This window comes from Chanodichthys erythropterus, chromosome 12, assembly GCF_024489055.1.
Source record: "Chanodichthys erythropterus isolate Z2021 chromosome 12, ASM2448905v1, whole genome shotgun sequence".
NCBI lineage: Eukaryota > Metazoa > Chordata > Actinopteri > Cypriniformes > Xenocyprididae > Chanodichthys > Chanodichthys erythropterus.
The window spans coordinates 33711615-33725792 of record NC_090232.1 but is presented as its reverse complement, the minus strand read 5'-3'; the positions used below and the strand labels follow the sequence as shown (position 1 = coordinate 33725792).

General features: G+C 37.6%; 1 protein-coding gene across 4 annotated transcripts; it reads right to left on the bottom strand.

Annotated features, from left to right (window-relative positions):
* Window positions 1-88: 88 nt before the first annotated feature.
* On the bottom strand, window positions 89-7727 carry scoca (short coiled-coil protein a). 4 transcript variants are annotated; one of them, XM_067402586.1, is made up of 5 exons: window positions 7660-7727; window positions 7437-7539; window positions 1724-1795; window positions 1530-1607; window positions 89-1349 (listed from the first exon to the last, which is right to left on the bottom strand). In XM_067402586.1, exons 2-5 carry the CDS (start codon window positions 7498-7500, stop codon window positions 1207-1209), a joined length of 357 nt encoding a protein of 118 aa, XP_067258687.1. In that variant the 5' UTR covers window positions 7501-7539; window positions 7660-7727; the 3' UTR covers window positions 89-1206. The 4 variants fall into 4 exon arrangements, with proteins under 4 accessions (XP_067258687.1, XP_067258688.1, XP_067258686.1 ...); XM_067402587.1 differs by lacking the exon at window positions 7660-7727 and adding an exon at window positions 7585-7655 and having other exon boundaries at window positions 7437-7502; XM_067402585.1 differs by lacking the exon at window positions 7660-7727 and having other exon boundaries at window positions 7437-7620.
* Between the last annotated feature and the right edge of the window lie 6451 nt (window positions 7728-14178).

Sequence of the window (14178 nt, the reverse complement as noted above, 5' to 3'; positions counted from 1 at the left end):
AAACATCTGTGCACCGTTGCCATGACTTCAACTAAGAACAGTTTAGTCGTTTGTGCAAAAGCAAATTATTTTATTCAAGGCAAAATATTTACAAAAGAAAATGTACACTTTCAGAACAGGCAGGTATAAATTACATAAATGAACAACTTCACAAAAGAAATACTGAACTGAGTGAGTATGTAGTGTTGTGGCAGATCTTTCAGTGTCATGTCAATAATTCATACTAAGTGAAATTTCACAAAGGCAAACTCTGAGCAAAGAGCAGAGCATCCAGACCCGTAAATGTCGCTAAAGCAGATGCTTTGGAGCAATCGGATCAATATCACTCAGCAAACTCACTCCAGTCTTTGAAAGCAGTAAAAGCTTATTTCGTCCATTTTAAGTCGACCCAAAGGATGTGACCATGAAGAGCGAACTCTACAACACAATGCTGCAGTTCACGCTGTGGTCTATTGATCCTACTCAAAAGATGTTGAGTTTGTCGGGCACTAGTCGGATCTTTTAAGATAAATCCAACCATGAAAGAGAGTAAATGTAATTCATTGACTCAAGGCCTCTTAAAATGTACCTAATTAAGGGAAGTCCTTATAGTTATGCTTGTATAAGTATGGGTCAGGGGCCAATTTTTTATATATGGCAGAATTCAAATAGCATGTTTTTGTGCCAGCTGAGCAACTGTCATTGATATAATTGGGAATGTGGACCTTGGTTCAAACAAGAAAAATATCCTAAGAGGGAGGACTAGTTTAGGATATCCATCCTTAGCCTTCATGCAATTTAGTTATGGGATGTCATGCACTTTCAAGGGAACATATCTGGGTACAGTCTCCTTGCTTTGAACTTCCATTTACATAATGCATTTTTAAATGTAAATGTTAGTGGAAAGCCAAAATATCTAAAAAAAAATGTGAGGGTCTGAGATTGGTTATGGACCTGCTAAGTGAATTATACAGAAGAGGTGGTATTACACCAGCTCTGTACTTATCTGATCACAAAATGCATCCTTTTAAATCTTGTAACACAGTGAGCTGACGGGGAGAGGCAGCAGCTCAGTCCATTCAAGTATTACCCAACCCATGCTGAGAGATGCATCAGTATATTTAACAACAAAATAAATACAAAACAAATAGCGGCTTATGTAAGGCTAGTAGTTTGAATGTTGGGAAGAGAAGAGATGGATTTAGCTGACGTGATACACACGGTCACTTATTTTCGTTTGCTTTTGGTGTCGGTGGTCTGAAACACACTGGAGGCGGACATGAGGTTCTCTATGTACTGCCCGAGAACCTGGTTCTCCGATTTGAGCTTAAGGTTCTCCTCTTTTACTGCGTCCACACGTGCAGAGAGATCTAATGAAAACAGACAGAAAGCATTAGAGTGCATCACTTAGCTTTTCTGGCAGCCATTAAGAGTGCCTGAGTGGATCAGTGGAGTCTGGTTAGAGGAAAAACAGCAACATGAAGGGTGTATATTGAGTAACAAAAAGCAGCAACAAGAAACTACTGGTAAAAAATTATAAGCTTTTATACCTTCAAGTGTGTGTTGAAGCTCCAACACTTGGTTTATGAGTCTCGACTTCTCCTCTTGCTCAACCTGATTCTCCATATCTTCAGAAAAGACACAAATATCTGAAACTACTCCAAAGCAATTTGAACAGAAATGGAAAACATGCATTTTAACAACACATTATAAATTATTATAATAAATTGTGAGAGCTATTTACCATCAATCTCACAGTTCATGGTGCTGTTCTGGTCCTCTGGTATGAAGCGCAGGACTGTCGGCTCTCCGTCAGCTAAAAGAGATATTATCAGTCAATATGACAAAATATACTTACAATAAAAACATTTGCTTATGTTTTTGGACGTCTTATGATGTTCGTTGAAGTATCACGCGAATACAATGCAAACTAAGCGGTTCAAAGTCCTAACGCATCAATATAAACACTTGGCTAAGTTAGCTATTGGCTAACAAAACAATCATCGCCTGACATGAACCAATATAGTTCACAGAGAGCTAAGTGATTTACATGGCATGATTAAAGTGTAATCATATAGCTATAAGTACTCGAGACATAACATTATTACTCTGGTTTTATAAAGTTTTAACTCGTGCCAGGTCCAAAACTCAGTCTCCACCCGTTCTCATGCATTACAGGCCTCTACACCCTTTGTGCTAAGGAAAAAGGCTTTAAATGACCCAATAACAAAATTCAGTTTAAATCATTAGCAACAAATAAACTTGGTAAAAGGGCCTTTAGGAAATTAATACACGCTGAGACGAAATAAGCATGATCGCATGTGATAGCGAAGCCCGGCTATAGTAAACACAGTCACACAGTCCTACCTGATATAAGACTACAACTCTCAGCGTTATTAAAGATGTTCAAAAATAATCAGGCCTCCAAAGCAGATGTCAGGGTAATGGTACAGACTGTCCGTTACCTCATCACTTCTCTCTTTTTCTCTCTCACATTAACTCACTACAGAGAAATACCAACAGAGGGAGACAAAGCTCTCTGTAAAGTGTGCACAAAGCAACGCTAGCATGCCTATCTACTGCCCTCTATTTTTAAAAGAATAGTATTTGGAACAGAATGCATTATGCAACATAGTAAACATTTGCTCTCATTAGAACTATTAATATATGTATACAATGGTGCGTTATTTTGTTTCATAATTGTTTTGATATTTTATTACATTTTGCTCTCTATAATAGTCTTGATTCCATTGTGACAACTTGCCCCCATACAGTTTGACAACATGTCCTGCTATTGGGGCACAAAAGCACACATTATCTGTATCTGTGTTTTTCTGAGAAATGGAAGTGGAAATGTTCAAAAGCTTTTAAACTAGTAACAAAACAAATTTGACAACTAGGCTAGCTTCAGTCCCCTCTCCCCAGCATCTTTTTTGTACTACAGAAAAAAATAAAGTCATGCAGGTTTGAAACAACATGAGTGTGAGTAAATGACAGAATTTTCTTTTTGTGGTGAACCATCTCTAAAAATGATCACTGAGAGTAGACATGAGTCATCTGAAATATGCAGCTTTTGTTCTACTTACTGCTCTGACAGTAGCTTCATTCACACATGCTCACTGTATGTGTCAGACTGTCTCTACACAGTCCCTATACACATGCAGATACTTACTGACCCTTATGGCAGGTGAGGTTTCTGACATGTGTTGACTGTCTCGCCATTCATTCATGTATTTGGACAAGAAAACTACATGCTGCACAGTACTAAAGCATTTAGACACTGAATTCATACTTGCTGCAAGAATATACTTCATAAAGCATAATTTAAAAAAAGATCATTCAGGTCCCACTTTATATTAGGTGTCTTTAACCACTATGTAGTCCTGTATACTTACATTAGAAATATAAATTGTAAGGTACAATATACTTATTGCATTTATGTTGTGTTGCAAAACACTTTTGCTGCTATTGAGATGGAATACAGGTAAGTTTAGTGACAGGTTTGGTGGTATGGGTAGGTTAAGGGATATGATAAATAGTGTAATTATAGATGTAACTTCAGGTAATGACATGCAGATATGTTTTTGCATATATATGTTTTTGTCATAGCTACTATGAGACACACTGCTTGTTGCACACTGCAGTAAGCTAGATCGATATGGTAAAACATGGTACTCACGGTAAATCAAGAAAATGATATTTCAACAATAAGACTTACTGTGTTGCGATATATAACATGATTAGATTTCTGTCAATGAATGTATGCAAATAGTTGCTCACCTGTCTAATAAAACACATAATATATTAAAGTGTATTTGGTGTTTCCATGGTTTCTACAAAATAAAACTGGAAATCGTGGGTAATGGGGGTATGATGGCATTGATAGGTGACGGACATGGTCCGTGTCCTGGTTAAAATAGCTTATTTTTCTGGATTTAAACATTTTTGGAAACATTTGGGATAATGTAAGTACAAGTCAACAAAATATATAACATTATTCTAGTAGTTTTTGGATATTTTAATCCAAATATCTTACATATTGTCCCTTTAACACAAGATGAAGAACAGAGAAGAACTAAAGGCTTAAATACACAGAGAAAGGTAATCAACGGAACAGGGAACAGTGACACTTATCAGGGACTATGGCAACAAATGAATGAATAGAACTAAGGAAAAACAGACAATGAAAAGACTAGAAACTAAACAAGACAAAAAAGTACATGATCGTGACAGTTTTAAACATAAACAAATATTTTTTTTTTATGTTTTTGAAAGAATCCTATGCTCACCAAGGCTGCATCCAAAAATCAATAAAAAAAGAAAGTAAAATTGTGAAAAATTATTACAATTTAAAATAACTAAATAATCTATTTATATTATAATATAAATAATCTATTTTAATATATTTAAAAATATAATTTATTCCTGTGATGGTAAAGCTGAGTTTGCAGAAGCTATTATTCCAGTCTTCAGTGTCAAATGATCCATCAGAAATCATTCTGATATGCTATATCAAGAACACAGGCAAATGAGCACAGGGAGAACCCATCTAAAACACACTGAAACTAAACAGAACTAAACATAACTGTTAAAACAGGGAGGGGATGATGGTGGGAGGAGCCAGGGAGGGGCCAGGAGCCAGGTGGGGACGTAGACCACAGCCAGGACAAAGGCCCATGGCAGAGTCGAGGGAGGAAAGAGCCATAATAGAGATTTGGCAGGTTTAACCAGTAGGATGACAGATGGAGACTGAGCCGATGGAGATGAGGCCGAGTAACACTGATTGAGTGAGCCACAATGATGAGCGTCTGAGGTGGAGCCAGGGTGTCAGAGGACTGAGGCTGAGCCAGTGGGACTAAGAACCAAGGTGGAACCTGACAGAGTCAAACAGGTGGAGGGACAAAACGCAGCTGAAGGCCTGGAAGCCCATCGCACAGGCAGTGTGACATCTGACCAAGGCGGATCCGGAGGGACGAGGGAACCCGGTGGAGCCTTAAGGGCGATGGACCAAGGAGGAGCCGAGGGAAGGGGGAGCCAAGGTAGGAGCCGGGTTTGGCGGCTGGAGGTGGACCCAGGGGATACACTTGACAAGGCAGAGCTGGAAACCGGAAGACCCAAGGCATATCCACACAGCAGACTGGAGTCAGAGGAGGAGCTGAAGCACAGAACTAGCTGTTATAGGCAGAGGAGTTGGAAGAGGGAGGCTGAGCGGGATCACTGGAGATGCAAGAGACTTGGAGCTGGGCGGGCCAGTGGAGACACAGGAGATTTGCAGCTGGATGGGACCAGCGGAAACAGGAGACACAGGGAGATATCATCTTCCAATTCCTCATATAACTCTTAAATGCATACCTCGGGTCTTTAGTGACCCGGGACGTCATTCACTACCCTCCTCCTCGTTCATTTTTTTAAAGTTAGACATCAACCTTCTTGGTATTCCACAATCAATTCATTAAAAACAAATATAACAAGAAAAAAATGATAAAATTTTAAAAGAATGCCTATTTTTGTATTCATTTTTTGTAAAAAATTGTATAGGGTCGCAAACGACCCGAGGTGTGTATGAGTGTACATATATTTTTTCTGCACAACAATAATTGAATCTTAGATGACAGAATAAGTGCAATTCGCCTTTATTCCTCAAGGTGGCAATGTCTGATACACAATGCTGAAGTGATGACTCATTTAGACAGAAAACGAAATAATAAGAAAAACATGAAATGGCTCAGCGATTTACTGCAGAGCAAGTACTGAACGCAATCAAATATGACTGTAACTGTCACTGGATGGATCTGGTGAAGCTGTTAGCGATCGAAATATTGATTTTGAAGATGTTGAAAATTATATAGTTCTGAGAATATGTTTGAGATTGCGAATGGGCTCATATTCGTGACCTCAAACATAAAACTAGCCCATTATTTGCTGAATTTACTGGGAAATGAGCTCTGACGAGGACAGTGATGATGGCAATAAACATCTGCTCAAACGGGGCCCTTTCAAGCTCCAAAAGGTAACAAAATACTATTTATTTTATTCTTCTGTAATTGTTACTCTAATATCAGAGGAGTTTTATATTATCACGACAGGTATAGATCCATTCATGTTAGATATAGATGCGGGTCGATAAAGACCCGAATATGTAAGAATGACTGGCGAAACAGTCATGCATTTAAGGGATAATGTAGAGGCCAGATGCAGCTCTCCCTCAGCAACAGGAGCGTGGGCGTGGCTCCATTCCATGCCTTCAAACTCCACCTCGCACCTGGTTAGACATTCCCTTGGGCTTGGGCTCCGGGACGATGATTGGTACAGTCTTAGTTCCTACTGGTGCTTAAATCACGGCAGGCTTGGGCTCCGTGTCTGTGGTGGGCTCTGGTGTACACTCCGTGCAGAGTTTAGGCGGCTGGCTGGGCTCTAGGTCCAGAGTGGGGCTGGTGATGTCCTCCTCAGCAGGGCAGATGGTGAAAGCTGAACTGTTGTTCACCAGCACCCACTCTACAAACGCAGTGAAATTTCCCTGAAGACCATCACCAGGCAGATGGCCTTTGTGCGCTTGTTAATGCTGGTCCTGATAAACAAGCACAGAGTGCTGTCTGGAAAGATCGTAAGGTACGCCATGTCTAAAAATTCCATGGTGAGGTCCTCAAGGTTTAATTGCTCTTGCTCCAGGCAGAGCAGTTGGAACTGCAACAGGAAATCTCAGGAGATGTAATACACAACCACATTAAATGTAAACGACATACAATGAACAGACAGAACTAAGGGTTAAAATACACAGATTAATCAAGGTAAAACAGAAACGGTACAGAGCTAATTAACAACCAAGGAGACTAACTAGGAAAACAGATGTGCAGTTAGACAGGGAAAACCAAACACAATGACAAAAAACCGAACATAACTGTGTTACAATTTCCAAAAAAATAATAAGCAGCAAAAACTGTTTACAACATTAATAATAAGAAGAAATGTTTCTTGAGCACCAAATCAGCATATTAAAATTATTTATACATTAGAATCATGTGACACTGAAGTCTGGAGTAAGACTGGAATAAATCACATTTTAAAATATATTAAAAGAGAAAACACTTTTATTGTAATAATATTTAACAATATTACCTTTTCTACTGTATTTTTGATCAAATAAATTCAGCCTTGGTGAGCATATGAGATTTCTTTAAAAAAAAAAAAAAAATCTAAAAGATTCCATACATTTGACCAGTACAATTTTAAGTACAATGTAACTACAATGTATTGTCTCAAATGATTCATTTAAATGTAGTTAAATAGTATAGTAGTTAAAGACACTTAATATAAAGTGGATACATTATTCAGATTATAACTGTCATTTTAATGTGCACCTGTGTGCTTTTTTCATGCACATTTCCAAGTTCCATCACTGATTTGGTTCCTCAAAGAAAACAAACAAATCAGCTTTTAGACAAGACATGCAGTCTTACCTGAATCATCAGCTAGTGAGATGTTAGTAAAAGTCCCATCATCTTCATCTACATCACCCTCCATGACTGAAAATATGCACAAATGTGTCTGTATGGGTCTAGCCTGTTAACAACAACAATTTAACATGTTAATAAGCAATTTAGTTACATGTCTCTGGAAGGTTATTTCCTCTCTATCTGGTTCTCTCTCTTCCTGAAACACTGTGTGTTTGTCTGGTCGTACCCTCTCAATTATTCACCATCACCACGGTTACCAACCAGACCTGCGTGGCAACTCCGGTGACAATGCCACAGAAGACTCAGAGCAACGCCTGAGAGATCCAAAGTTCACTCCCTCCCTCCCCCAACCTTCTCACCCAACAGCGCACACCTTTAACTTTCTCCTGCCATCTGTCTCATTTCATCTGTGCTGTAGTAGTGTGACAATACAGTCTATGAGTGTGACACATTAACTAAAGGAAGTGTCTGATGGCCTCACACAAACAAAACCACATGGCAGTACTAGCTTAGTTGTTTTGCACTTTGATCAGTGTTGTAAAAAGCCCAGAGTATAACTACAAGTTGCTGAAAAGACACGCCATGATGCACTGATTGCACTCTAGGAGCTTTCATGTCATTCTTGTTTCATTTTAGGCTGCAGATGTAAAAATATGTTGTTAGGCTAGTTTCTGACTCTAACACAGTGCAGCAAATAGTGTCTGTAAATGTAACAGTCTCTGCCAGTAGAGAGTTTCGTAATGTCCAAAGTGTCCTAATTGTACTTTTAATGGCTACAACAGACTTCATTCCTATATTTTCTTTTGATGGTCACTTTATAACTGTTTAACAAATTATTAGTAAATATATTTTGAGAGTATGGGCAGGACCAAGCATGAAAGTGTAGTGTGGGATAAATTATTAAATATTATGATATTTATATTTCTTGGTAAGGATCATCTGTGCAGAATCACCTTATCTGGGTTGGTGAAGTCTTGTCTGTTGCCAACAAAGCTTTGAAAATCGTCTGACAAGTATGTGTGAAGTGCCTCCTAGTGGTTAAAGCCTGTCATAAATTAAAGAAGGAACTGTGGTCATGAAACACAGATGTAATGCTTATTAAAAAGAAATATACTTATGCATCACAGCCTTTTGCATATTAATTAGGTGAAATGTTTGTTTGCGCTTTTAATTCTTTCTATTAAATATTATTCTTATTTTATTTTTATATTAGGCCTATTCATTTTGAATTTTATTAGCCTAATTGTGGCTATTAAATGTCTAGAAATATTAATAAATAGATTTTATAGCATAAACCTAATTGACAATAATATATCATATAGACTAAAGCTTAAATAGTCAGGTATTATATTTGCAAAAATATCCTGAAACTGGCATTGACAATCCCAGCAACACCAATTAATACACAAAAATATCACTCCCATAGACTGACCTTTATAGTGATTGCGCCATCATTTTTATGAATACAAAACTAACTCATGTGGTTCAGTTCGATCATACCTTTGATTATATTCAAGGTAATTGAACAATATACACCATTCCTGCAAATGCAAGCTTATTCAAGCTTAAAATGGTGCTATTTCATATAATAATCTTTTTTTTATTGCAAGATCTATGAACCATGTATTTTAGGAGTTGGGGTTTTGGACAGGATGTTCACACTTCCGTGGAAGCCTGAGCTTTTACAAGATAGTGATTACATGGCAGAGAAACACAGTTAATGCAAGATTAATGAGCCTAATCAAAACACAGCCACACAGTCTACTCTGTGCTAAAATATAGCCTGAAGTATAAGTAAATAAAACTAAATATACTGTATGTGATCATATGTAACCATACTTATTTGGCTCAAGTAGTAGTCTTTCTCTTTGAAAGTAAGTACACTGCAATCCCAAAGCCATATTGCTTTGTCTTTGAAAACTTCATGTTACTTGCAAACTGTACCATTTAAGTAAAGTAAACTAGTTGCAAGTACACTTTACCTGTTTGTATTTTAAGTATAATGTTTTCAATCAATTTATTATTTAAATTGAATTGCTTTTAACATATTAAAGGTGCCCTAGAACTTTTTTTAAAAAAGATGTAATATAAGTCTAAGGTGTCTCCTGAATGTGTCTGTGAAGTTTCAGCTCAAAATACCCCATAGATTTTTTTAAATTAATTTTTTTAACTGCCTATTTTGGGGCATAATTAGAAATGAGCCGATTCAGGGTGTGTGGCCCTTTAAATCTGGTGCTCCACGCCCCAAGAGCTCGCGCTTACCTTAAACAACATGAAAAAAAAGTTCAAACAGCCAATATAACCCTCAAAATGGATCTTTACAAAGTGTTTGTCATGCAGCATGTCTAATCGCGTAAGTACAGTGTTTATTTTGATGTTTACATTTGATTCTAAATGAGTTTGATAGTGCTCCGTGGCTAACAGCTAATGCTACACTGTTGGAGAGATTTATAAAGAATGAAGTTGTGTTTATGAATTATACAGACTGCAAGTGTTTAAAAATGAAAATAGCGACGGCTCTTGTCTCCGTGAATACAGTAAGAAATGATGGTAACTTTAACCACATTTAACAGTACATTAGCAACATGTTAACAAAACATTTAGAAAGACAATTCACAAATATCACTAAAAATATCATGTTATCATGGATCATGTCAGTTATTATTGCTCCATCTGCCATTTTTTGCTATTGTCCTTGCTTGCTTACCTAGTCTGATGATTCAGCTGTGCACACATCCAGACGTTAATACTGGCTGCCCTTGTCTAATGCCTTTCATAATTTTGGGAACATGGGCTGGCATATGCAAATATTGGGGGCGTACATATTAATGATCCTGACTCGCCTGTTCTTCAGAGGTCTTTTAAACAAATGAGATTTATATAAGAAGGAGGAAGTAATGGAGTTTGAGAGTCACTGTATGTCTCTTCCATGTACTGAACTCTTGTTATTCAACTATGCCGAGGTAAATTCAATTTTTGAATCTAGGGCACCTTTAAAACATTTGTGTCATATGAAGGGAATTCTGACTAGACTCTATGCAGTGTTATTTTTCTATCATTCAGATACTAGTTATATTATAGTTATATAAAATAGTTAAAGTTAGATCATATATTGAACTAAATATTATTTTTATATTTTCCATTTTAATTTTTGTTAGAATCATTTTTAATTTATTCCATTTTAATTTTAGTAAAATATCTAGCTTCCGCCAGATCGCCTTCCGTATTCAAGTTACAATTTAATTTGAGATAGCTGTTAGCATTTATAGCATAAATGTCTCTTCAGATGAAATGTAAAAACATGACTGAGTGAATGAAAAGGAAGAATAAGGAAATTTTAAAGAAAGGATGATCAGAGAAAATCAGAGAGATGCAGGAACAGAATGATACATTGACAGGAGATAAAAAGTTTGACAGATAGAAAATGGCACAATAAGTGACAGAGGGCCAGAATGAAGAATAAACTCTAATGGAGATGTATAGGCAATCTCTCGTTCTATCTCTCATTCCTTTCAGACTGCAGAGTTAACAGATGCCCACGGCTGGCAGAGGCTCTCTTGATGCTTGTAAAGGAGGCACAACCCATCTGCACTGTGCATAAGCACCAGCAACAATCAACCCTGTACAGACCCCAAATCAGCTTTGTGTTTAGGAACACCAGCAGAGCAATGAGAATTAATGTTATTTTTTGACTGGTGCAAGAATAGTAATTAACCATGTTACCAAGCACATGCTGCGACGGGATCTCTCCCTGTACAGCCAGAAATAATGAAATGCTGTGAACAAAGAAGTTAATATCGAGTTACATTTCAGAAAAAAATCAGGTAATCACAGCCATGCAATTCAGAACATATTGCTTTTAAATGGTGGTTCAATAAACAAGAAGGTAATATTGAGTAACTTATAATGCAGACACAATATTGACAGTTAGTTTGTGTATTACTGCTCGGCTATTTAAAATAGTTCATTAAGAATCCAAATATATCTTCAAGCAGATGGTAAGAGGTTTTTCGTTCCTGAATCAGTGTTTTGAACAAATCAGTTGCTTGAATGATTCAGTGACTCATCAATATAGACAGGCAGCTGCATTCACATATGTGTACTTCAAAATATGTATACCTAATATATTCTTTGTGAAAAACAGTAACTTGATTCATTCCTGAACGAATAGGTTGAGTGTAATTCAATGACTCACTCATAAAAACAGTCACTTGTCGCCACCTACTGGCAGAATGAAGTACACATGCAAAAAGGCCATCCAAAAATCACCAACCAAACAGCTGTAAAAAAATACTAGGCCTTTTTGCTATTTTAATAATATGCAGTACAGCACACACCTGCATGTGGTGTAACAGTGTTGTTTTTCAAACCAATTCTATCTTCCTCTTTTTTCACTAGACGTGCAGATCTGTCTTCTCTATCAATGGAAATCACATTGCCGGCCACCATACAAATGATAATATGCTAACATAGCACATCCAGACCTTAGGACACACCAGGGAGTGAAGGTGCCCCTGTGCCCACGTTTTGGTCAGCCAAGCCAGGGGAAGAGGAGGCGGCACTGAACCTGGCTCCAGTGCTTTGAGGCGTGACATCCAGCCGAGGTTCAATCTGCCTGCACTGCAAAATGATGCGGTAGAACTGAACCCCAGACACAGAAGACATGTTCCAAATCACTCCCCTTCTGTGTAGAGCATGAAATCCCTCAAGATACTTAACAAGACCTTGAGAAAGGAATCTCAAAATGGTCCTGCTTTCTCATCCAGTGACACAGACACACATGCTTGCAGACGAAGCAACATGTGTGTATAAATACAAAAGTCAAAAGATTGGAAGAAGTGTCTTATGCTCACCAAGGCTGAATTTATTTGATAAAAGTATAGTAAAAGAGCAATGATATTGCAAGACCTATTTTTAGTTACCATTTCCACTACAGAAATGCAGCAGGCAACAGTAATTATTGATTCCATGTGCAAAAGTGAATGATAATAGGGGTATTCTGAGATATCAGTAGTATTTTACTTGTCATGTGATTTGAACATGTCAGCCGCCATTTCAAAATTCATAACATTAATTCATTAATGCCAAAAATTAAAATTTCCCCATAATTGACTTACCCTCAAGCCATCCTAGGTGTATATGACTTTCTTCTTTCAGTCAAACACAATCAGAGTTATATTAAAATTATCCTGGCTCTTCCCAGCTTTATAATGAGAGTGACTGACTCTCCGCCAGGAGTTTGATTGACAGGCGTTCCAACCAATCATAACGTCGAATCCGCCGTTACGTCTGACAAAGCAGTTAGGGGAGTAAGTAACATGGACTTGAACTTGAAAATGGTGTGTACTGACATCTTTCCGCGGATGATGTTCATTCCTTCTGATATTCGTTTATATTTATTTGATGCTATAAATTAACTAGTAAGAAGAGATGACCCGTTTACGAGCCGCTGATCTGAGGAGCTACAGCGATCTGTCAGGACACATTAAAGAGCCACAAAACGGTATTTATTGTTTAAATTTCGTTAAAAATGACAAAATATGAAATTTGAGACTTTGTTTCATATCAAAAGTAACCTGCTCTGTCTTGTCTGTCGACGCGCTGTCAGCGCCCTCTTTATTCCGCAATGTATTTTTCACTGCGTGAGAACCTGTGGCGGGACATAGCAACAGTGACTAAAGGGGGTGGGTCTTTGCGAACGGTCAATTGGAGGATGCAATTCTGAAGCCCAAAAAAGTGCATCCATCAATCATAAACATACTCCACATGGCTCTGAGGGGTTAATAAAGGCCTTCTAAAGCGAATCGATGTGTTTGTGTAAGACAAATATCCTTATTTAAAACTTTATGAAGTAAAATAACAATCTTCCGGCGCGACAGCTATACGCATTCAACATGCATCTAAAAAGTGTTAACTTCCGCGACGTACAGTAGTACAGTAGTACACAATGCCTATACGGTGGCCCAGTAGTGCACAACACAACAAAATTAAAAAAGCAAATATAAGTTCACAACACAACGAAATCGAGCCACAACACAACAGAATAAAGCCACAACACAACAAAATAAAGCCACAACACAACGAAATAAAGCCAGAACACAACGGAATACCTATGCCATGACGTACTACACTATGTCCTACGTTATAGCGCATAGAACATCATGTCATCGAGTACTACATCGCAGAAGTTAACACTTTTTAGACTTAAGTTTAATGCGTATGGCTGTCACGCCGGAAACTCATTGCCATGACATTCTACGCTATGCCATGACGTACTACACTATTTCCCACATTATAACGCGTAGTATGTCATATCATTAGGGACTTTAAGTAAACGGCAATGGCAACCAGAAGTAAACTGTCAACTGCCGTAGCTAAAGAATGCAAAAATCACTGAGCAACAACAAAGAGAATGGCGTAACGGATCATTTAATCATTTGACATAATAAAAAAATAAATTACTAGAGAATAGTTGCTTTTGGCATTAAATTATATACAGATAACCATAACCATGCCACATAACCATAAAACATAACATTTACTTATCTAATCTTTCATGTATTATTGACTACGGCAAATCGGCTACTCTCCTGTAGTAGATGGTTACTACCTGGGTTACAGTAGAACATCAAGAAGTAGCAGTTAAATTCGCGCATGCGCAACAGAATGCCAAATGCGTATGGTTGTAATGACGGAAGCTCATTATTTTACTTCATAAAGTTTTAAATAAGGATATTTGTCTTAC

Excerpts from the sequence above, each read along its gene's own strand:
- scoca (XM_067402586.1), bottom strand. The coding sequence starts at position 7,500 with ATGGAGGGTGATGTAGATGAAGATGATGGGACTTTTACTAACATCTCA. Across the intron at positions 1,796-7,436 it reads CTCACTAGCTGATGATTCAG|CTGACGGAGAGCCGACAGTC; the intron begins GTAAGACTGCAT and ends TATCTCTTTTAG. Across the intron at positions 1,608-1,723 it reads CATGAACTGTGAGATTGATG|ATATGGAGAATCAGGTTGAG; the intron begins GTAAATAGCTCT and ends TCTTTTCTGAAG.